The sequence below is a fragment of the Drosophila biarmipes genome, chromosome 2L (assembly GCF_025231255.1).
Source record: "Drosophila biarmipes strain raj3 chromosome 2L, RU_DBia_V1.1, whole genome shotgun sequence".
NCBI lineage: Eukaryota > Metazoa > Arthropoda > Insecta > Diptera > Drosophilidae > Drosophila > Drosophila biarmipes.
Genome location: NC_066612.1, coordinates 8,065,342 through 8,090,010, shown reverse-complemented (window position 1 = coordinate 8,090,010; position 24,669 = coordinate 8,065,342). Strand labels below are relative to the sequence as shown.

General features: G+C 40.1%; 2 protein-coding genes across 2 annotated transcripts; both read left to right on the top strand.

Moving 5' to 3' along the window:
• The first annotated feature begins 17,727 nt into the window (after nucleotides 1-17,727).
• LOC108027741 (uncharacterized) lies at nucleotides 17,728-18,792 on the top strand. The gene is made up of 3 exons (XM_017099294.3): nucleotides 17,728-17,896; nucleotides 18,305-18,568; nucleotides 18,630-18,792. Exons 1-3 carry the CDS (start codon nucleotides 17,786-17,788, stop codon nucleotides 18,681-18,683), a joined length of 429 nt encoding a protein of 142 aa, XP_016954783.1. The 5' UTR covers nucleotides 17,728-17,785; the 3' UTR covers nucleotides 18,684-18,792.
• Nucleotides 18,793-19,680: 888 nt separating this feature from the next.
• Nucleotides 19,681-22,459, top strand: LOC108027638 (putative gustatory receptor 22f). Its single transcript, XM_017099155.2, has 3 exons — nucleotides 19,681-19,695; nucleotides 21,243-22,274; nucleotides 22,331-22,459. Exons 1-3 carry the CDS (start codon nucleotides 19,681-19,683, stop codon nucleotides 22,457-22,459), a joined length of 1,176 nt encoding a protein of 391 aa, XP_016954644.2.
• Nucleotides 22,460-24,669: the final 2,210 nt, after the last annotated feature.

Sequence of the window (24,669 nt, the reverse complement as noted above, 5' to 3'; positions counted from 1 at the left end):
ATTACTGAGTCCTTATAAGTTTATTTTCCAAACTTGAATACGTAAAGAAGGCCACCCTTTAATTTTCCGGATGAGTTAAAAAAAAACTCTTTTAGCCATCTCAGACGCCATCTCCATTTGGTTGCCTTTTATCGGATGCCTGAAAATGAAGGAAAACTCTTGAAAAATGCTTTGTTTGCAGCCTCATCGGAACTTTAGTGAGAAGCGTGGAAAAATGCTCTCCAATCAACTGAACTCAGCTGCACGGCCACGCCCTGTGGACCTCCGCCCCTCCGCCCACGTACCCGAGCCCCCTTCCTTTACCTATTTTGGATCCAAAATGCGGGCAATAATGAAAGTGCTGACAATGTGAGCCGAACCGAGGCCCCAAATTGCAGCTGCACCTTGTTTTCCACCCGGTTTGAGCCCCTCGCCGCCCACGGCAGCCGCAGCTCGTTGCTGAAGGACGAAGCCAGGAGCAGGACCACAGCCAGAATCAGAGCAGTGGGAGGGACCAGGGATCCTGGCTGATGTCCTGCGTGAGCGGAATTTTAAACGGGTGCCAGGAACAGAAACAGGCAGCGTCATCCATCACAAAAGGGGTTTCAGTGATCAGGGGTTAGGAGTAAAAATAGAGAACTGCACTTTGACCTGCATCCGCTCATTAATGTTGGGCTTCGGCCGCAGAATTCAGTGCAATTTCCTCCCACCCCAAACCAAACAAATAAATTTGTGGGCGTGGCATGCGAGCAGGACCAAATGCGCAACCATCACAAATTGCCAGTGAAAACTGCGCGTCAAGGCCTTCGTACCAATTAAGTGTTTGTCGTTTGGGCCAAGTTCGTAATTGGTTTAAAGTGTGTGAAGTGGCGAGGAGGTAGGTTCACGGCTACCCCCCTTTTAAGTTGAATGGCTGAGGTTTGGTGAGGAGAACCCCCGAAAAGTGTCACCAACAAGCACCAACAGATGGCTGAAATGGGCAACCAGAAAGCAATTGACCCAGAAATCCATCTGCCACCCATCCCCTGCATCTTTTCCCCTTTCCAACCCCAAATCGAAGTCAAAACAGAACGAGAAATCAATAAAAAGGGGGAAGTTAAGGGAAAGGCACAGGACGAAGGATGCTGATTTCCTCGTCAACAAATGTTGCCAGACATCGTCAACATGCTGCCAGGAACATTCTCTCTTCACGCGAGGGTATCTTTCAGATAATTCTCTGGAAAAGCTCCCGCTCTCTTCACCCGTTTTCCGCACTCTGTTGCCATAACTTAGAGACCAACATCCGTTTGAGGGCCGCATTTTGGGGGAGGTCAGTAGTCCTTAGTCCTTGCTCCGTAGACAGTCCTCCGTCTTGGTCGAAATTCTTATTATTCATGTCAACGACTCGCACATTCCAATGGGATGAGGATTTTGAGGATATGGGAGATATCCACCCGAATTTAAATTTATTTGGCTTGGAGGCTGGCAAACTTCTTGGAATTTGTTTGCCTTGGGAGGGCAGCAAACAAAAGTCTCAATTTAAATATCAATTAGAAATGTTTATCGGGGAATAAGAAGGAGGATGAGCGAAGCAGATACTGCCATCAATCAATGTTCGAATCGCCATTAAATATATATGGAGGAAATGCTTGAATAGCATCCTGATTCATGATTGCAGATCCCTCTTCTGAAGGAGGAGATTCCCTTTAAAGACTGATGAGGACGGAAGACTGAAGAGTTTTGTCGAGCTTGGGGAAACTTTTAATTGATTTGTGCGGCTGGGAAACTTTTCTCTCTCCTTTTCTCCATCTGTCTCTCGAATAACACTGCTCAACATTTCTGTTAATTTGTTTACCATAGAATAAAAGAAGAAAGAACATCAGATAAATCAACAGATAAGCAAAGGAAAAACTGCACCACTTTCAAATTTATTTCTCGTGGATATGCGCTTGGCAAACACAGGAAAAACCACGAGAACAACTGCGCAACAAACAAACCTTTGCGGTTCCAGGAATCCGCAGAGCAAACGGAATTCTCGATTGAAACATCTCAGCAGCCAAAGGGGATATAAAGAATTCGGCCTTAGTTTGTCTAACAACGTTTCGATTTATTGGCGAACTTTTCACTGCAAAGCTATACAATCCAAATTATTTTGTTGGTTGTAGTTTTGTTTGCCTGGGCTCAAACTTAGCTAACTTTTTGATTGTTTTTCAAGTCCTTCAGTCATGTAAATTAATTTGGTAATTGTATTTAATATTTCTGCCCAACCTTTCCCTTACAAAAGGTTTGGCTTGCCACAAAAAATTTGTAACTTTTTAGCAAAAGTTTTCCATCCTTCACAGAGTTGTAAGTGGATAAATATTTTCATTTGTCGGCTTAATATTTACAACATCATAAAATTAAAAGAGAAAGCATTTATCCAGGAGATTTTATTTATTTTTAGTTTAGGTACTTATTTATGTGTTTTCTTTTTAATAAATGTGCGAATGTGCTTACTTTTAAAGTTTTTGAAGATTTTCCTTAAACTTCGAAGGTATTTTTATTTTTTTCTAAGCGGCTTAATTCCGAGTTCAGTTTCGTTTGATTCTGGGTCACTCGTCATGATTTGTATCGCCTTTCTTCATTTTCCAGGCCACACAAAAGGAAAAGGACTCGGAGACAAGGAAATATTGCAGCTAAGCTGGGAGAAGAAAAAGAAAAGTTCGTGATAAATGGAAACAAAGTCGCCACCACCCACATTCCCTTTGGTTTTACTTTTTTAAATGTTTTTCCCCCTCCGATTTGAGGTCGTGTCACAGTTTTTCCTGGCAACGGATTTGTGGAATTTCCAAAAAAGGAAGGAAAGCCCCCACTTCTGTTTAATTATGAAATGCAAGGAGAGTGAATGAGTGAAAATGCGGGAGAAGTGCAGCGGTTTTCCATTGTTTGCATTGGCGAGACATCTCCCCCTCTCTTCACAGCCCTCAGTTTGGCCACAGTTCTGTCGAGGAAAACTTTGGTGGGTCCTGCAGAGATTTTCCCTCCCTTTGACATATTGAGGCATGAAAAGTGGTCGGCAGAAAGGGCAGGAAAGGAGGCGGGGCACCTGTCAATCCCTTGACTTTGGGTCTCGCGTTTTTCCGAGGGAACGGAGAGAGGAGAAAGCGAAAAGCGGTGACGTTGGACCCATTTAAGGCCTCAGTCAGTGGAGCACCCATCGTAATTGCTTTTGTATGCTGAGCGTTTGGCTTACAGCGATGGAAGTGAGACAAGGGAACTAAGCTGGCGAGAAAGAGATGGGGAGGTGGGGCGGAAAGAGACAGGGAACAGGGGTAGAGTGAGGATTCCCCTTGTTCCCTTTGACTTATTTTCAGCCACCGAATAATTTAAAACCACCAAAAAAGCCACAGGAAAGGAAGCACAAAACTTCCGCCGGGAGGAAAGTAACACACATTTAAAGACACACATATTAACACAAAAAGAAAGAGTCTGAGGGAAAAAGACAGAAAGAGAGGGGAAGGTGCCACAGAAAAAGTTGTATTAAATTATGAGTCTGTGGCGAAATAAATTTGAAAGAATGAAAATTTAAATAATGCGAGGCATTTACCATCGACCGCCAGTGTGTGTTTACAGTGAAAAAATAATAAACGACTCATATTTATAAAGAAAAAAACGTATCCGTATTTTAAAAAACAAAAAAAAATATTTAAAAATGCTTAGCGATCTTTAAAGATTCGTAGAATATTTTATTTTGATACGACTGTGCTGTTGTACCAGTGTATTATATTTTAATGCTGGAAGTATTCAAAAAATGCTGCTCTTCAACAGAAATTGTGGCCATTTACACGATACTTGAGAGCCAGAGAAGCCCTCTCTTTCACTTCCTTACTTCCCATCTCTCTCCAATTCTGCGTGGGTAATTTCTCATCCTATGAATGTGAGCGTAAGCGGAGAATGTTGAATGTCTCTGTGGGCCAACTTTGCTCATCAGTCCGCGAAATTTCGCGGTGCAAGTTTCAAATTGTCAGTGGTCCAGGAGTTATGTGGCTCACTTCCACTTCCTCTGGAATCCCCTAAACTTGAGGAATCCCCAAATATGGGAGAGGAACTGCCTCCGGCCGAAACAATCTGCTCAGGTGCAGAGGCGGAGGGACTCCTAGAAGAAGTTATCATATTCTGCCGTCTTTTGAGTCCCAAATTAGTTTTTCCTTCGTTTCACTGCCATTTTAGTTTACTGTAGTTGGAGGGAAAGTTTTCAAATGAACTTAAGTGAATCCAGGGAGGACATCTAAGGGTGGAATAGGGATAATGACCAAGGGTCAGATGCAGGACCCTCAGTTCTGATAACAGATATGGCAGTTTTATGCATATTTAGGTCCAATGAAATGAATAGTTCTCTGTGAGGATGTTTGGTGTCTGAAAGATTTACCACATTCTAGCATAATTATGCTAGCTTATAGGCCAATAAATCCGATACTTATTCCAAATTGTTGAAATCACTTCCTTGTTATTGCATTCGAAATTTACTCAACATATTATTGGTATTTGCATTTGAATGCTTGCATATCCCATATTTATTTCATGTTTACTCGCATAACCGAATAACCCCTTCTTCCTCCTCCTTTGACCCACTTTTGCTTGGCCAAGAGCTTCCCTCGACTCCTTCTCTTGTTACCCACGTAAATATTGTAAATTATTTTGGCCAAAAGCCAACTGGATTTGGAATTCAGAAACGAATTAAATTGGCAAGCTCGATGGTTCCTCGTCCTTTTCTCCCTTTCCAAAGGACATTCTCAGCATTTTGCCTTCTTTTAATTTCGTTGAAATGTCGCGTTCATCTCAGCTCTGCTCTCCTTTCCCTCGGGGGAAGAATGGCTCGTAATAAAGTCGCCTCAGTCTGGAGAAAGGCCTTTCAAAAGGGGCTGAGGCCTAGGGGGCGTGGCGTTTCTCATCCTCCATCAAAACTTGTAGTTTCTCCGTGGTCTCGGTTTCGCTCCTTTTATCGTTATTTTTTCGTTTTTTGCCCCAAAATGGTTTACGGCTACGTGAGAGGAGAATTTGGGTAAAGCCAGCGTGTGTGTCTCTGTCTCTTTCTCCCTGCCATCCCCATCTCTTTCGCACCCCTAGCATATTGACAGTGGGATTGGGAAATACGCATGCAAAATACGAAAGCGACACAAAATATTCACTTGGCGAATTGACTGGAGAACGTTTTCCATCTCCCATTCTCTTATCCCACTCACGATTTCCCCGCTCGTGTTTGTTGACGTTTTCCCGACTCCTTTGTTTTCCCAGCGATGGAGTGGGGGAAATCGAGAGGAAGGAAAATATGTGGCATGGGGTCACGTGCGAATTCATCGATGAGAATGATGATGATTGAGGGGATGATGTATATGGAGGGCATCCTTGGAATCCCTAAGAATTCGTGGATTGAGATGCCAACTGCCCGGAGACAATATTTCAAGGTTTTAAGTATTTTTAGGGACACAATCTAGAAAATATATTTATATTTTTTATGTCGTTCCACTCATTCGATAATGATAAACAAGGCTGTCGAAAAATAGGCAAGAATAAAAAAATAGTGAAAGAACATTGTCTGAATTGCATTGCTAAACCCTCAGAAAAATTCAAGCCGTGAACAATCGATCAAAATAAATTGAAAGACCTGAGGTTTCGCTCCGCTTTCATATATTTTCATTTACCAGCATTTTGCACAGGTTTCAATGTTATCTAAAACGTAGCTCTGAAATTTAAGCTGTCAAATCTATTTTCCGAGTTGCCATTTTCAATTGTCATTGCCTAATGCCACGCCCCTGTCCGCATCACCGCCCACATTGTTTGTCCGTATAATTCGTTGATTAAATAGCTCAGTCGCGGATATCGGGGTAATATATCATCAGGGAAAGCGCGGGATTCGGTGGAAGAGTGGTTGCTGCAGCAGTTCTAAATTATTTACCGATGACCACAAATGAAATGCTCCTATTCCCAGAGACCCCTCCTTTTTCCCCGTCCATCTGCATTATTTCTGTTGGTTTTTGGTATTTGCAATTAAATTGAAAATTGTTTTCCCATTTGACAGTATAACGATTGTACTTGTACTCCCCTACTCATTACATCCCGAGTTGAATTTTGCTTCTCTGTTTGCGTTTTAACTTTTGTCTAATGTTGTGTCTAAATGGCCACTAATTTATTTTTGGTAGTTTACTAATTATACAACATGTAAGCTTGGGAACCCATAAACATTACTTAACTTTATTAATAGTAGTTCAGAAGAAGAGACAGTTTATCCTTTTTCATTAATTTCATTTGACTTCAATAAACTTTTAATAAGTCGTCCTGCTCATTTTCTTCTGGTAGTACATACCTTTGCAGACTAGGAACAATTCCATTCAGTCTAAGAAGAATTTCAGACATTTGGCCAGCTATTTTCACCTCACTCAGCCTTCCTTGGCGTTTAATTTTCGTCTGCTTCCGTCCCATTTAACTTCTGTGCTGTTCCCAATTACAAATTCATAGACACAAAAGTTGATTGCTCCGCAGACAGAGTTTCCCACCTTTCACACCTGTCCTGCCTTTTTGACTGCCCATGAATAATTCGGGGCTGTCCGCCGACAATTGTGTGGCCTGTTAAATTTTGGCCACAAAATTCGCTGCGAATTATGCAAATTTCAATGAGACGGACAATGAGATTCTGAAGATTCGCGAATCCTGCTCAGAAGTCGAAATTCTGTAAAGCCGTTTTTGCTATTTCATATTTAAGCAGAAGAGATAACAGGCGAGGACAGACATTATTTCTGCCTAAATTGTATCCTTGGCTTCTGGTTATCCTCCACTTGGCCCCATAAATAATTTTTAATGATGTGAAAATGTGTTCGCAGGCACTTTTCCCATAATTAATGTTAGCTTCCTGCTTGGAAACCGCAGGGAGAAGGGAATGATGGAAAGCTAAAAGGAAACCGCAAAGAAAATTAAAGTTGAAAGGCCAGTGAAAGGTGAGGAGCGACATGTGTTTGTACCTTTTCCGGAAATGGAAACAACTTCAGAGGAAATTCCTCCTCCCTTTCACATATTGTTTGCCACCTGTTTGTATTTTCCGATTCCTTGACACCAATTCAATCACAGTTTTCAATGCAATATTTCCTGCCTTCCTATAAAACCCCACTTCCTTCTGGTTCTTAAATTTCTTTGACATCTTCCTACTTTCTTTGGCTTTGCTACTTTTATTTAAAAATAATTTCCGCTGCATTTTCTGCAAAGAAAGCAACTAAGTAGTTGCAGAAGAGCTAATAGGAGCAGGGAAAGTGGAAACTCCAAAGAATAACGTGCATTCATTTGTAGCTAGAACTCAGGAGAAAATGGTGAGAAGTTTCCTTTGTCCGCGAAGAGAATTTAATGCAGTTGAAATGAAAATTTCCTCCCAATAAATTCGTTCTCGGACCTTGAACTTCAGTTGACCCCTCTCTGAATTACCAACTCTCCGAAGTGCGATAATTTCCAAACGAACCCGAAGAGGATCCAGCCGTAGTCTCCTCAGATCCACATCCACATCCTCATCCTGTTTCCATTAAGCATCCCCCGAAGAGGAAAAGACCGCAATGCAGTTCGTGTCCGAGTTCCGTTTTTATGGCAGCTGGAAAAGTCGGAAAAGTGGGTGGGAAAACAGGGTGTGGCTAAGAGGGTTAGGGAAACAGGGTGGGAAGGCGGAGGTGATGGCACCTGCACATAGGTAAATTTGTCCAGCAGCGAACTAAATTCCAAACGGAAGTGACACTCTAATTGAGAGCAACGAGCCAACCGGGAGGTGTTTTTGGGTGGTGAAAGGAGCGGAGAAAGCGGGTTCCGGATGGGGCGCAAGTGGAGAGGGTGGAGGAGGATATGTCCACTTGATGCGGGCTCTGGGAGTAGCACTAAAAAGAGTAAACTCGTTAATTGCTAAGTGCAAAACCATAAAACGTCCGTGAATAGAAAAAAGGAGAGGAATTCTGAAGCGGGAAAAGGAATGGTTGGGAAAACTGTTTGGGTTTCGGATAAGGCCAACAATATAGCTGAAGGAGATGGGGAAGGAGGAGAAGAAATAAATTATATTGCGGGATGGTAAAAGAAACCCGTCTGTGGACAGTGAAATAAGAATCAAGATGCATGTAAATGTCTATAGATATGTAGAGCCAATAATAAATATTTAATATACTTAGGCTATACATATACTTCTAATTCAATAAGGCACATGTGATTTTTACTAGTAATCCCACCAATGGATATCCCTTTCCAACCGACTTCCGCTGATTTGCATAGCCCACAAACTCAGTAAATATCAAGGAAATGTCTTCCATCTTTTCCGATGCCACAGGATGTTCAATGTCAGGCTCACCTTCGCAGGGTGTTCGACAAATCTGTATCCGCATTTTCCTGGCCTGTCACCGGTTAAAGGTGAATTTTCCACCGAACCTAAAACAAGATGGAAATGCGTTGCATATTTATGAATAATTCAGCAGGGAAACTCTACCTCCGGATTTTCCTATTTGTTTTCCCCAAATTGTCAGAATGTTGCCTGGATGCCATCGGCACCACGTGTAAACCACCAGATCCTCGTCCTCCACATGCCACAAAGTTTGTCCAAAATTGGCCATTGGAATTTATTCATGTGGATGCGGTTGTGGTTGGAGGAAGAAAAAGGCAGCGGGAGAAAGCATCATCATGCAAATCACTCACTCACATCTTCTTGCCCTTCTCTTTCCCGGTTTCCCGCCTTAAAGCTTTCCCAGTGGTCAGTTCGCAGCTGGAAAACTTCGCCCGGCGACAGCTGAAAAAATGAGTTCCATTTCATAATTATCGTGGGAGGTTGCCAAGGTCCTTGGGGAAATTGAAAGCGAGAATGAGAAGGTCCTTGGCACAGCTCAGCTGTGACATTTTTATTAAATTTCCGCCACTTTCCTCCTCTCAGCAGGATGTGAGTTTGTAGGAGCTTTAATTAAATAAGTAATCAAGGGGAGTTTGTCCCCAGTAATATATCAAAATCACCCTCTGCTCCAATTGAACTTGGGGTGCGACGAATGTGGAAAGTAGGGATGAGGAGTTGATTAATGAATGGGAAAAGTAGCCAAAGGTTGCCCAAATATTAGGATAGAGAAATTGGATTGGGAGGTAGAGAGTAGGGAAAGTTCACTCTGTTTCCATTCTCCAACTTCAGATTTTGTGGTGAGTTCCATAAATTTCATAAAATGTTTTATAAATTACTTCCTCTCAACCTCTTATTTTTCCATTACACTTCTCGAAGTGGAATTCGTGTTTTCCTTGCTTTTATGATTTGTCTTCCAACAGTTTATGACTCATCTTGAGATTTCACTGCGGTTCCCGAGTTTATTTACAATTTATGGCGGAAAGTAAAGCAAAACCCTGTCTCAAGGCTGGCAGAATCGGGATAACCCATAATAAAAGATTAAAGGGAGAAAGAAAATACTGACTGATAGAAATTTATGTGGGTTAAATTTTGTTTGAATTTTTAAGGAGTTCATCAGCTGAGTGCAATCAGTTTGGGAACGTTTTTCAATCCAAGAAAACTGAGAGGAAAACAAGGGAAAATGAAACAACAAAGTGGCAATTAACCAAACAAAACCACAAAAACAAAGCCAAAAGAAAGCCGAGAGAAAAGCAAGAGAAGAGGAAATTAATTAACAATCGAGGCTATGAAAATGCAATGAAAATGGATGGAAAACAGATTGCAGATGCGTTTTTCTTTTCCCCTTATGGTGGCAATGGAAGAAATAAAACAAAAGTCGCAATAAACATCCAACTGCAATCAAAGAAAACTTTATTGGGGACTAATATGCTTTCCTACCAACTCGACTGGAAGACATTGGGGATAGGAAGGCTATAAAGGATAACACTGCCTAATTTATGATTTTTTAATAGCTATCACTAACTTGTGGGCAGGGCTAATGGGGCGTGGCACATCTCGTTGTCCGTTCTCGACGCAATTACTGAGACTGGGAAATTTAATTGCTGCTTGTTTGGGAGGAGAAGAGGGAGGTCCTTGAAGTCAAAGGCAGGAGCAGATTGGAGGTTGGTGGAAACTGCGGCTGTTTACCAGTTGATTATCGTCCTTGTCGCCTGTCTCCGCTGTTTGTCTTCGTCTTCTTCTGCTCCTGCTCCTGTTTGTGACGTGGATAGTTCGTGGTTGTCCTGGTCGGATGTCCTGCACCGTCCTCTCCTCTTGTGGATACTGCAGATTGGAAACCGTCTATAGACAAGCATTCTCTTTACCTCTGGGCGTTGGTTTACTCTTTTATTAAAAAGAAAAGAAAGGTAAATTTATTAACATTTAAATAGACAACCAGTTTGTGACTTATTAATTCTGGGTCCTTAATTAAAGCCACTGCTTATTATGTATAAGTTACTTTTACCAAACGATGTACAGACTATTTTAACAAATTCACAGGGAAGTTTTGGCTCCCATAAGGCTCCAATGATCTACCCAAATCCCTCCCCTTTTCACCTCTCATGTGCATCCACTTTGAGTTCAGAGCAAACCCGCATGACATCTCATATTTGGAATCCTCATATGGAGGCCTTCATCCACTTGCCTCTGGTATTTGCCAATTTGGTCAGAATTGTGCAGCTGACCAAATGAAAATGCCCGTGCCACGCTTTCCCCCGTTTAACCCCCTGCTAATTCCCACAGCCGTGATTTGCAAACACTTTAAATATGCCAGTGAGTGTGGAAGCAGGATACCATCTCCCCATAAATCGCAGAACCCATTTCCCCCTTCAATCCTCATTTGCTTGGTGGGCAGTCAGGGATTAAGGATTTCCCAGCACGGAGGATTAAAAGGGGGGTCAAGGAGCACTCCCACTCATAACTGTTTTAATATTTGCATTTTTGCACTGGGCGTTGGAACGCTCGGAGCCAAGTTCCACATCGCAGTGAATTTCGGATATCAATAATTTATTCATATGTGGAAGTGCAGGGGAAAATGCGAGATACGAAGCCCCACTGCGCTGCCTTTTCATTAACAATACACCAATGGGAGATCGAACGGGTCACGCCCCCAATTTGTGCAGTAGGCGCAATATCCTTCCGGTTTCGAGGTTGGCCAATTGAACCGGAAGTGCAATTCCGGGGGGGAAGGGAAATCCATTGGAGAGGGAAAATTGCGGTTGAGCAGCGATTAAAGCGCCTGAAAGACAATCGGGTGTTAATCCCACGCTGATAATGGGAGATAATTAATAGGAGGAGTGAGTCAATTAGGGAGTTCAATCTGCTCCTCCCAACCTGTATTTAATATTTGCCTTGACCTACAAATGCTTAGCGAACTTTATTCGCTCCTCGAACAGTTTGCATGCCATTTCCCTTTGCCATTCGCTCTCGAGGATCTCAGCCTCCAAGCAGGTCAAGTGAAATGCGCTCCACAAACTTTTCTCCTTTCCCAGACCACCCATTTGCCACTTTTCTTTTCCTCACACAACACATCAAACAGGGAGCACACAATGGAGCTCCAAGTCGGAGAAAGTGGAACTGGCGACCTGATTCCTGGGCTTCTCCCACTTGGACACGTTCCGATGCAGACGTATGTGTCTGCGGGTTTATGCCAACCCCCTATTCCTTCTCAAATTTATGCAGAATTTACAAGCTTATTGCTATGAAAATTTTTGATAAATGCTGCCAATTAAGGGAAAGCTTGACAGAAAACGGATTTCCCTGGAAACACAAAAGTAAGGAGAGGGGGAGAGCAGGGCTCACATATCGATTCCTATTCGGATTCGGACTGCGGATGTTGGTCTGCCATGGGGATTTGGCCTTAAATGCTCCTCATTTATTTTAACACCCAGCGAGAGTCGAAAGCCCAAAGCTCAAATGTAATACGAGTACATTGAGAGAAATACTGCAAGCAATCAAACGGACTCTGTGTAAGTTGATACCCTACATCTCATAAATCAATAAAGCCCAAAAAAATATATATGTTTCCTATACATAAAATAACTTATATTTACCATTTTATAGTAAATTGATTTTCTTGCGGTGTAAAAGAGGTGTTCCGCTGGATATTTTCTACTTTGGGCCACCGCCTGTGGCGTAAATATCTGATTAGGCTCCAGCCCACGAAAACTCCTCCCCATTTTCCCTCGCAATTTTTCCTTTCCTAGGGAACCAAACAAAGGGCACAAAGAAAATGGTGAAAATAATCTTGGGCAACATCTGGAGGAAAAGCGAGAGTGAACAGGAGGCGACTGGTCCCTTTACGATTGAGGACAAGGTTAAGCATTCGGCAGTAAAATGGCAACTTATTGTTTGGAATTGCCTGGAAAACAAGGGAAAGGTGCTTTTCCTTTGGGGAATTTAGTCGGGAGAAGGGAAAACTGCTGCTTTGAGGAAATATTGAAAAGGTTGACCAATCACTTAGATTATTCTGGCTATAACCTGGACAATTAGTTGCCCTATTGATATCTGTGGCTTGCTGTCGGGTCAGCAGTGTCTCCTCCAATTTCTGCTTTCAGTTTGCTCCTTTCAAAAGGACCACTTGACCTGGTCCTGTTTTCAGCATCCTCATAAACTGCTGTGGTTGCTGTGGTAATCCTGGCACTCGACTCCATGCTGGACACTCCACTTCAGTTGTGCTCCCTGTAATTGTCCTTGTCTGCGTCAGTTATCCTGCGTCCTGGTTTTCGGCTTCTTTGTGTGGCTTTCTAATAACTGATGGAAATAATTTGCTCATTTTATGAAAGCATTTTCAACATGTGGTTGACACATCAAAGGAAGACATTTAATTTAGTTAAACGAAGCACAAAATCAAGAAACTTTACTTTATAGCGGTTGAAGTGAACATTTGGAAAATGAACTGGATATTATCATTATTTTTTTTCCTTTAATTTTTTGGATTTAAATTGTTGATTTTTTTTTGACAAAGCAAGGGAACTTGTTATTTTCATCCACGTAAAGTTAACTTTCTTGGAGTGACATTTATTACTTTTTAATGAGCAATTTTCATTCCAGAAAAGGCACCACGTGGCTGTCATTAAGTGGGGCCCCAAAAACCTGGCCCACGAGTCAGTAAAACTTGCAACACTTGCAAAAACTTTTCAACAACTTCGAAATGAACTCGATAAAATGGCCAAATCATGGTGGAATTTGAGGACATCCTTGGCGAGATTACCGCACCCGTCATAAAGGCAAATGATGGCTAAATAAAAATGGTAAACTACAGTTGCCAACTCATGCAAACGGCTGTCCTGTCTGCGTTTAAATTACTTCTCCACTTGGATGCCAGTTAGGAGACCAGGATGAGCAAGTGCCACATGACCACAGGGTGAGCTCAAAGTCGAGCTGTGGTCCGCCCCTCTCAGGAACTTGAGCTCCAGACCAAAGACAAACTCAGACTTTAGGAAAACTTTGGTTTTTGCTAACATGTTGCGGCTGAGAAAATGTCGCCAGCAGGAAAACTTGGCGAAAATGCTGAGCTGCAATAGGCTTAAGTGCTGCACAAAATGGGGAGTGTGGCGAAGATGTAAAAACCTTCCCTAAAAATGTTTCTTTTTAGTTTACAATTACATCTGAAATATTTCCCTGATAAAAAAGGTAATAAATGCAAAGGTTTCACATAAAATCCGACGTCTAATTAAAATTTTTAGGAATAATTTTTTTTTAGTATAATTTATTATTAATTTTTATTTTTTCCCGAGCACCTATTTGCAAGCGCGTTCCGCAGAAGGTAAAGAGTTATTATTATTATTCACCAAACAAATAAAATTCAGTCACAGTGAAACAAATCTATAGAAAAGGGATTATCGTAAAGTAAACTCCCACAAAAATAAATTTTTTTCGCAAGTTACAATAACTTTAATCCATATTGGATATCAATTCTTAATGCATTTTGCAACTGCAAATAAAAACACAAAGCAATACTGCAAATACTGAAATCCTTTGCCATATGAACAAAAATGTTATATTTTGTTATTTTTCCTTTAGACGGAAGCTCTTTGATAATCCTTTGTGCGCACTCAAAGCAAACAAAACTAATTTCTTTTTTGTTTTTTGAGCTTTTACTTGCAGGCTGAGATTTTCTGCTTAGCAGGGAGTGGCGCATAAGCTAAGTCGCTAAATAAATCAGTTTATGCATCTACAAATGGAGTTTGGAATGCAAATCCTTGTGCCAAGTGAAAAGGATTTTCGCGCTGCAGCTTTGGGCGTGTTTACTTTTCAGTTGCCACCCGTTTCAGACCATTTGAAGCGCTAAAGAGACCGCGGGGAAAGATTAAGACAATTGTCGATCCGCTTCGACGCTTGCAGCCGGAAAAATCTTCTGCATTTTGCCATCCGAGACTTTGACATCTCCACTTGCATGCGAAATGAAAATCCTGCTTTTTGCTAATTGGCGGATAGACAAACTTAAGTTTCACCAATGAGATTAGCCGGGCTCGGAGTTTTAAGTTGTTTTTAAGTTTCAGAAACTTTGAACCCGAACTCTGAGCTCTTTCAAAAAGTTTTCATTTTTTATAAAGCATAAAGTGTTCATAAACAAGTTTAAGGGGCTACAAAATGCTTGAGAAAAAGTGTTTAAAAATTACTTGTTGAAAAATAATTTAGTTGCTTTCTTTTGAAAAAACTAATTGGGTAGTCTTCAAGAAGTTTACCCTTTTCAAAGTATGATTTGACTGGTTGCTACATAGTTACATAATTAAATATTTTAATTTTATTTATGTATATTTAAGTTAGTAATGCTTATATCTAGATGTATGTTTTTTTTAAACCATAAATAGATAGATCTCAAGTTTAGTTATTCTAATATTTTTTTAAGCAATTCAATTTAGCTTTAAACTGCCTTTAAAGAAAATATATAATTTAAATCCTGTTGTGTGAGTGCATTTCAACCCAAGGACTTCCAAATCCAAAAGGCCATTTGTCTCCCGTTTTCCCTCCTCGAATGATGCCACAAACTTTACTTTTTTTTGCCTCTTGGACTCTCCAAGGATATGCCAATATTTCCCCGACCTCAGAAATGCACAACGAATGGCATCGCGTGACAGGATCTTCTTTCAGCCCGCAGGCTGTCGAGGCAACTAATCCAATAAGTTCCACTGGCACTATCCTAATGAGCCATTCTATTTGCTTAGCCCCCAGTTGAGTCGAATCCCCTTGATAGTTCCTTCAGCATCCACATCCTGTTGCCGGAGGATAAACTTTTCCAAGCCGCCCGCCGACGAAGGCAAAAGTTACATTTAATGAACCATCAGGACACACCACTCCGGGCATCCTGTCGATGGAGGGGCGGGAAAAGGGGACAAGGGGAAGACAATCCCCAGAAGTTAAGTTGCAATTTTGCATGTCGCGCAATTAGGCAAAAGTTAAATTGCTTGTCATAAATGTAAAATTTGCAACACAAAAATTGACTTAAGTGAGTGCAGGAGCTTCGGCTCCAGCTCGAAATAAATTTAAGCGGCTTTTGAATTTAAATTGCACTCATAAGCGTCGTAACTCCTTGAGCTGTAAAAAGCGCTGAGCCACGCCCCCGTCGGCATCCCACGACCTCCGCCTCCGCCCATAAAGATTATGAAAAGTCGTAAAAGGCCAAAAATATGAATGCGATAGTCGTAGTCTGGAGCCAGTGCCGAAAATGGCTTGAATAAAATAAAACAGCAGACTCATGCAGAAAAGTCAGCGCCGCCAACATTTTGTGACATTTTCCGCTGTCAGCACGCGGACAATTTTGGAGTGGCAAAAGGGGGTTTTGATGGGTGGTTCACTGGAAAAAAATTTAGAAAAAAAACATTTTTATATAATATATTTAAACTGATTTCTTGGTCGATTAAATTTGTTTTTATAAACATTTTAATAGAACAAACGTATTTCCTTATATGTCTGCCTTTTTAATGATTGAATACATTTGGTAAAAATAATTTTAAAGACCGCTGTTATTTTTTCATTATCTAAGTATGTAAAAAAAATGTTAATTATTAACAACAAAAAATATGTCAAAATAAACATACCTTATATTAATAAAAAACTAAGCAAACATTGTTACCCATCAGTTTCCTGTTCATTATTAATTTGGGTCTTAACTTCTTTTAGTGTCCTTGTGGTAGCTGCTAAGCTCTGGAGAAAGGCTTAAAATATGCGCCGCTGGCTCAACATTTTGTCATATTTTCCTGCTTAGCCGCTCCAAGAAGCTGGCTTCATTATGGAACAGCTTGAGTCTTCCTGCATAAAGTATGAAATTAAAATGCTGGCCAAAAAACGAAAAGGAGCGAGTGACAGCAAAAGTTGCAAAGCGTCGACAAAAGTGGAAAATAGAAACCAGCAGAGAGCAACCATTTTTGTTGACTTGTTGGTGGCTCTGGTTTGTTGTATGTTTTAGGGGCATGTTTTCAGGGGGGTCGGGGGTAATGGGCGTAGCGGGAGCTTAGGTCACACCTGTGCCAGTGTGTTGGTGTTGGGTTAAAGTTGAAACTTAATGTGTACAGCTTGTCCGGGCCATTTTACAGCCCCAAAGTCATGGTTAGTTGAACTTTTCATTGTAGTCCTGAACAGTGGCTTCAGTGTGGGAATAGTGGGTATTTACGTCTCAAACTTTAGCAAAATGTGCAAAGAGAATATTTAATAAGCCATGAATTTTATTATTTAAGGGTGGATATGCACGATCCACTGGACCACACACTCTAATGTGTACCAGTTTCTAGAAAGTATACTACCAAGGTCTCAATTTAAAGTACCACGTATGGCCTCTTAAAATATACCTAAGAGAAGGATGTTTTTCTGCATTTACCATCCAACAATGTACAAAAATATTTTTAAATTTCAATGCAGCTCTAAAACAATTTTCTTACAAATTTCCTTATTTCTTAACCTTATTTTTGACCGACTGCAATTTAAGTTGACCTCTCCGACCTGCACAACATGCTGATATTATATCCTTAAGAAAAATAAACTTACGCACCGAACGTGCAAGAGACATAAACCGGAGGCGGCAATAAAATACCAAGAGGCAAGCCAAATAAGGAGCAACATCAACAGACTTGGTCAGCGCTGTGTTTTCAGAATATCAGATGGTTTACAGCCTTTGTTTATTTATGATGGAACCGGAGAGCAAGAGCCCACCTACCACATCGGGCAGCACTCAAATTAAAGGACCCGCAAAAAATGAGATTTTCGAAACAACATTCCCTCGGGCGGGCAGGAAAAGCTTTCACCTGCAATTTACCCAGTTGCACTTGCCATAAAACGAAAATTTCATTAGGCCTACCCAACAAAAAATAAGAGCTGGGAAAATAATAGAGCACGAGGGTTTCACGACGATTAGGGTTGCCGCCCGTTTCACAATTTTTTTTTTTTTTTTGATAGTACTTGCAGGACGAGTATTTTGCAGTAAATTCCGAACCATTTCCATTTTGCACAAAACGTGACTGAGTTCTCCCAGCCCCGCCCCCTTTCGGAAAATTCCTGCCCACTGGCTTCCGTTTTTTCGGAGCCTCCGGCAGGGGGAAACTGTAAATAAATTTTATTTTTCGGTTCGCCAGCAAAGTGCATGGAGAGGTCCGGAATCCTGAATCCGGAGTAGCGGATAGAAAAGTGCGGGCCCGAAGCCTTAAAAATGGAAACTTTATCTGCATTTAGTCCATAAATAATCGAGGGCTCCGCTCCGAGAAGTTTGGGAGGTGAAAAGGCTTTTAGCTGCACTGGGGATGAGTTCGCAGTGCTAATTTGTTTAGGATTGATGGCCATGCATTTTGCATGAATGGGCTGGCAACCCTGATTAATCGAAACCCCTCAGCAGGCCAAGGATTTAGGGTCCGGGGTTATTTACTAGCCGAGAATCGCATTGACAAGAAGAGTCATTCGGTAAAGTCAGTTCGAGCTAAAATGAAGAATTTTATTCATTTCACTGATCAGCTTTTGACGCTGGAGGAGGACTTCATCGAGCAGAAGCATCCCTTGAAAAAACATATTTGTTGCGGCCCAAAGAAACATCAGGTAAATATTCATAGGGGTCTGTGCTATGATGACTTTGCAAAGTTGTATAACCAACTACAATTATTAATGTTATAAAAATTCCTTATGCACTAATGCATTTACAAATATTTTAATATCTATTTTTCAGTTGCCATTAAATTGTTTTTCTACAAAAAGTCCTAATAATTTTATAAATATTTATTGTTTGCTGTGACTTAATTTGTTCCTATTTGCCACATTGATTGGCAGCCATAATGACAAACAAACATCATTCAATAGATTGGTATGCTATTTGTTTTTAAATCAGTGAGTGGCTTTCATTATATGAATTTTTGTTGTTAATTAAGAAGGTTTTGTTAATTTTTTATAAGTCACATATTTTATTATTCGTTGGTTGCCATAAAAAATAACTATTGGTTTTTCTTACAGGAACCAGAAAAATGCGAAGGAAGAAATCCTTTGTTAAACTCTATGAATTTTAACAACTTGTATGGATCACCTTCTAGTAATGATGATATTACCGATTTTGAAGACTTTCCCGACCTAAATCAACCGCTGCCAAATATATCCATAAGAGAGCAATATCGTTTGACCTCGATGAATCGCGGAAAAAATCTTAGCTTGCATCGCAATCATCAGAAGCGTCTCGATGAAATTTGGCTAGCCCAAGAGCGATTAATGCCTTTGCGCAATGTATGTAGTATATCATAGAGATTATGAGGGATATGCTGCTAAAAAAATATTTTATTTTCAGGAAACTTCTTATGAGGGCTCGATTGATGTCAAAGGAGTTGGGTACTTTTTTTGATTTCAACTTATAAGGGATACTACTTTTTTATGTATTTAAACTAAATAGAAAAATACAATTGACAACTTAGTTTTGCTACTATGCAAACTGAATCTCGGTTTTGCAAAAGTTAGCAATCATGCATTTAATTTGTGCGTATTATACTCAAATAGCACCCAACTCTGTGTTATGCCAATGTCCACTAATTGTTAACAGGTGAGTGCAAGGCGTAATTGCAATTTGCGCAGCGTCATTCGGATAATTAAGTGAGTTTTAACTTGTGCACACACAATATGCTCGTGTCACATCGGCCATGGCAATTTGAAATGAAAGGCAATGAGCACTTTAAATGCAAAACTCACAATTTGCCAGTCTGCTGGACGGCCTGCAGAAATCATTTAACGAGCCTGCCAAATTGCCTTACGGAAAATGTTGGAAAAGCTGGGGGGAGATGCATTTCCACAGTCGAATGTCGGGATGTCCAGCTTGTGTCAGGATGCATTGATTTATATCCAGCCAGGAGTCGAAAGGGGGTGGGGGATAACATGAATCTTCATTTGTGAATTGCATTTTATGTGACTGCACTGTCTGACGTTCGGTCAAGTATTTGTGCGTCCAAACATAAATAAGGAGTGGCAGACGCGGTCAAAATAATAGTAACTAAAATAATTTGAAAATTTTATAACCAAAAATAAACGATTCTAGATACGGATTAAAAACATTTCCAAAACTTTAACAAAATGTAAATTTAAATAATTATTAGTTATTCTAGTGTCAACAAAACTAATTTATTATCCCATATGTATTATATTTGATTATAAAACACATTATTTATAAGTTCCTATGTATATTAGGGAGGGTCGATTTATAAGTATTTGCTTAGAATTTTTTCTACACAACGTAACCCCCTAACTAATTTTTTTAAAATTAAGTATCGACCCATCATTAGAACATTCTTAAGAACAGTTTTCGACTCTTTTGTCAACTAAAACATTTTTATTTAAATTAGTTTTCCATCATGTTGACCATGGCTGTGAGTGTGCATCCCCTCATATACATATGTTTCAATTAGTACATGGCATCCTGACTCTTCACTCGGCTCCACAGAAGGGTACCCAAACCCACCTTCAAGCTTAATTAAGGCAAGTGACCAGCTTTATGTTGAGCTTTATTTATATAAATGCACATGGAAATGCAAATTCGTGTTTTTGTGTGCAGCTGGGTATGGCCACTTCATATGCAGCACGAGAGATCCCTGCTAATGGAATTTCCTCAGACAATCCGGAATTCATTCGACTGCGAAGTCTCTTGTTTTGATTTGTATGTGTGCCTGTGTAAATGGAATTTTACAGTTGCCAGCAGAAGACACTCTGTTTTGGGATAAATACTGGGTTCTGTGCACCCCCCACTTCACTCTCACTTAATTATTTAATTGAGTTGTCGTCAGGAAAATTGTTTCTCAAAATTAAATCAAATTTGCCTAGTTGGAAGGGAAATATTATGTTACAATCTTCAAGGCTTACAGGAGTTTTAGCTTATTTATGTGGCATTTTTATACAGTGTTACTGTAAAAAAAAGTTTAGCAAATTGGTATTGTTATATTAAACCTTTTTCTTTTACCTACTGTGATTTCTTAAAAAAATTTTCCTAAAAAAAATCTTGTTAAATAAAGCAAGGAACGACAAGTCGCAAAAGGTTAAAACCATAATTTTTGAAGCCATTTCCATGCAGTTAACTATGAAGTTAACGTCTTCATAACTTCGTGTTATTTGCCTAATGAAATTCCCTCGTCAGCAAAAGCACAGCCTGTCTGCCTCGCCCCTCATCCTTATCCAAGGCTCTGAGTTTTAGCTTATTGAAATATTAAGAAACGGGGACCTCGACCACCCTTAAAGCCTTTTCAGCCCCAATCCACCCCAGGCCCACTTAAGTCATCCCCTTTTCAGCTACAACAATGCAAATATTATTCCTTGACACCAGCTGTAGGAGAGGCGACTTTGCCAGCTGCTGTCACAGGACCCCCTGGTTATAGACATATATATATATCTGGGGGAGCTGAGGACCACCTCCTCCCCAACCACTTGGCATTTCCATTTCGTTGCTAATAACTTGTTGCATAACCAGAAATCCCCAATGTCTGCCATAAAGCACTTAATCAAGTTAATAAAAATTGATGGCTGGCACACAAACAATTTGTTTTTTGAATGATGAAAGGATCTGGAATGAAATCCAGAAGGGGCTTTAGATAGTCGCTGCTTATGAAATGTATATACTTATTATAAAGTGATAAATTCGTTAAAATGATGATTGTATTCCTTTGATACCAGCATTCAGACATTGGCATTCTGATAATAGGTAAGTAATACTACCCCAAATGGATTTTAACTAATTTTGGGAAATACTCAACCTTTTTAAAATAAAAACAGTGGTTAATTTTCCTTTTTGCACGGTGTAGTCCAACAGCGTTTTAATAACACTAATAGCTTTTTAGAGATAAGCTAACTTTACAACTCATCGGCCATCTAAGTTAATATACTTTATTATCGTTCTTTTCGTTCTTGTGTCACTACTGCCAGCCAGTTGAACTTCACAACTTGGTCAAAAATTTTTCGACCTCGCCGCGGTTTTTGTCCCATTTTGGCCTGGCTTATGCTGAAGGCAGCTCTATATGGATCCTGGCTACTTGGAGTTTTTCCTTTCACGTTTGACTCAAAAAGAAAACAACTGAGGCGTTCTCGATGGCTACAATTCTATGGCATAATTGGCCATTTTTTCTGCTTGTGCCTGTTTGGTTGGAACCAATTTGTATACCAGGGGATAAGAAAACAAGGTGCTCTTGAGCGTAATCCGTTGCTGGGACAAATACATGAGAAATTCGGAGTCATCGCAATATTCACCGCGATCGTTACACATTTCAGTACCTTTTCGGGAAGCATCAAAATTCATGAGATTGCCAACGAACTTTTAAGCCTTAGGAATCAGCACTTTGACGATTTTAATGAAAGGAACTGTCCCACCTTCAACTGCTGTGTAAATCAAAAATCTTTGGCTGCGATGTATCAAATATTTATACTTCTAACATTTGCATTATCGCAAGGAAGTGTATTGGCAAAGATCCTGACGCTCCTCGGTTTCGTGCCATTAGTGTCACTCCATTTGATTGTAATGCATTTCCACATTGTAATTCTTTTAATATATCGACATGTGTTTTTGATTAACAGAGAACTCGTGGACCTGGCAAACAATACACAAATCACACAAGCCAATCCCAGTAAAAAATCCTCAAGAATTCGCGAACTTGCCGGCGTATACAATCGTCTTTTGAAGTTAAATAAAAACGAGGTAGATGCATACGATTTTCAGATGGCCCTTATACTAGCTATGTACTTTATTTACAATATATTATTAATATTTTTCCTTATTGTAATTGGTATTAGCATGAACAAACAATATATCTACTTTGTGGCTTCTCCGCACTTAGCTGTTAATATTTGGGATTTTTGGTTAAATATTGTCGTGTGCGATATCACCGAAAAGGCTGGTGGAAAAACTATAACAATCTTGAAACGTTTTAATGATCTTGAGAATAAAGATGTCGAGCTAGAGAGAAGTGTAAGTTTATGTAAAAAATCGTATCCCAATTTAAAATAAATTTTCTTTTCCAACAGTTGAATGAGTTTGCCTGGCTGTGCAGTCACCGAAAATTCCAATTTAAGCTGTGTGGACTCTTTCAAATGATCATTACCAATTTTCTTTACATGGTTTATTTGGTGCAGTTTGATTATATGAACTTGTGAATTATTTAATATTTGGTTCAAATATGGTATATTAAATTATATGTTTTAAAGTTTAATATTGTTATAATGCTTTATGTTACACAACTTTTCTGTTTAGCTTTCCCAAAAAAAACACTTTTCTACTTTAAATGCTCGATAACAATTTCCCATAAAGCCAACGACTTGTTCTCCATAAACTCGAGAGCAGTGCGTGTGGCATTATGATTTTCCTGCCAGGATCGTGACATCCGCGTGAAGGCCGCGACATATACTTTCCCCAATTCGTGAGTGATACGTGATTGGAAATAATTTAAGCTGCTGCGATAAAGCAATTTGCGCAAATTTAAGATGAAAGAGGCGACAGACGGGCAACAACACACACATAAAATGGAAGCATTTTCACAACTGTCATTGAAATGTCAACATAAATCTACTGACATCCAGTGCCAGGTTTCCTCTCCATCTCGTCCTGCTCCTTTCTCCGTTTCTCCGTTTCTCCATTTCTCCGCCGCTTTCCCCAGCGACTTTTGCGCGCTGCGTGACGTAAATGCTGATGAATATTTCTCATCTGTTGGCTGTGGTTCGGTTCTCTGGCTGAAGTGGGTGGTGAAGCTGGAGGAGATGGCTAGTGGAGCGGTGGCTTCCCTGCAGTTTTGTTATGTGTCCTGGATAGCTGGCTTTCAGCTCATCTATACACTGAAATTTAAGTTGGAAAATACATTTGTTCTGAGACACTAAATGATTCAATAAAAAGGTTATAAGTTTTTAAGTGTTGCTTAAAAAATATTTCCTTATTTTTTGAAATATTAATTTAAAATACTTAAAAAAATACAACTGTTTGAAGCCTTTTCTAAACTAATAATTTTCTTTCTATAGAAACTTTAAGAAAAATATTTTAATGTTAAAGATGCATAATTAAATTTATGAAATATTATATAATAATATATAATAATAAATTTGGTTGCCTTATATTTAAATATATAAAATTGATCAAATATTTTATGCTTCAGAGTCCCATTGCTAGAATAATTCCTAAACAAATTTTAGATGGTTATTCTTCAAGTGCAGGCGCATAGCTATAGGGAAAAGCGGGCTGTGACTCCCAACAGCGAAATGGGCTTGTCAGTTTTGATGAACTATCTTTGGCTGCTCAGCTCGTCCTGTTTCGCTGCTAATGCTAATGCCTCTGACAGAGATCTATGTGCGGTCTGATTCATTCGAGTCCCAGTCTCAGTCGCAGACTCGGTTTTCCTTGGGACTCTGCGACTGGAGACCTCAAGATGAGGTCACGTCCGCTTGTTTGGCTTATTAAATGTTCCGTTGTCCTGCCCCCCAGTTGCAGACAATTTTGGTCTCCTTCTCGTCCAGCCCCTGCATTTAGCATTAATCTGGCTTAAATGTGATTAATGTCTGGTTTTTGCAGCAAAGGTTACCGCCGTTTCCGCTCAAGAGTCGTGCGGTCGAACAAAGTCTGAGATAAACTAAGCCTGGATCAGCAAGTGTAATCAATATTCCCATTAGCATTCAGAATTCAATTAGGAGTCGTGTGTGTCTGTGGGGCTTTTGGGCATTTTGCAGATGTCTCTGATAAATTTTAATTGGGTTAGGCTAAGCAAGTTTGCGGTTGCTACTTAGAGTCATTAAATTGGTATATTGTTGATGTTAAACGCATTAAAGGATACTGAAAATCCATTTAATAAGTCTGTAGATTTCCTGTTACCAGACGTTAAATTTAGAGTTTAGTTCTAATGTTGATTTCGATTTAAGACGGATTAAAACTCTTAAATATTTATAGGATTATTCCAACGATATATTCTTGAATTAAAAGCAGAGGAGCTAATTTGCAAGACGGAAGTGTGGCAACTCCTGTTCTACACTGTGCGTGTGCCGGCAGAGGCTGAGCAGAACTATGCCCCTTGCCCACTTGCTGCGTTAAAGCAACATTCTAACTGTCGCACAAAACCCATTTGATTTTATAACTAGCTCTATAGCCGACTCAATATTCAAGCCAACGCCTTGGGCAGTTTTCCCCCCGTTCCAAGATTTCCCTTTTGAGGGGAAAACCCCGTCGATTGCACCTTTGATGGGGCCATAACTTAGTGGCAATATCTTATGCCCTGAGGCCACAAACAGCAACATTCATTAGCTGTTTGCTTGAGCCGCTGGGTTTGCTTTAAAGTTGATTGCTTGCCAGCTGCCGCTGTGCACTTTGCGGTTTAATTAAAGCCCAA

Excerpts from the sequence above, each read along its gene's own strand:
- LOC108027741 (XM_017099294.3), top strand. The coding sequence starts at position 17,786 with ATGAAGAATTTTATTCATTTCACTGATCAGCTTTTGACGCTGGAGGAG. Across the intron at positions 17,897-18,304 it reads GCGGCCCAAAGAAACATCAG|GAACCAGAAAAATGCGAAGG; the intron begins GTAAATATTCAT and ends TTTTTCTTACAG. Across the intron at positions 18,569-18,629 it reads GATTAATGCCTTTGCGCAAT|GAAACTTCTTATGAGGGCTC; the intron begins GTATGTAGTATA and ends TTTTATTTTCAG.
- LOC108027638 (XM_017099155.2), top strand. Across the intron at positions 22,275-22,330 it reads ATGTCGAGCTAGAGAGAAGT|TTGAATGAGTTTGCCTGGCT; the intron begins GTAAGTTTATGT and ends CTTTTCCAACAG.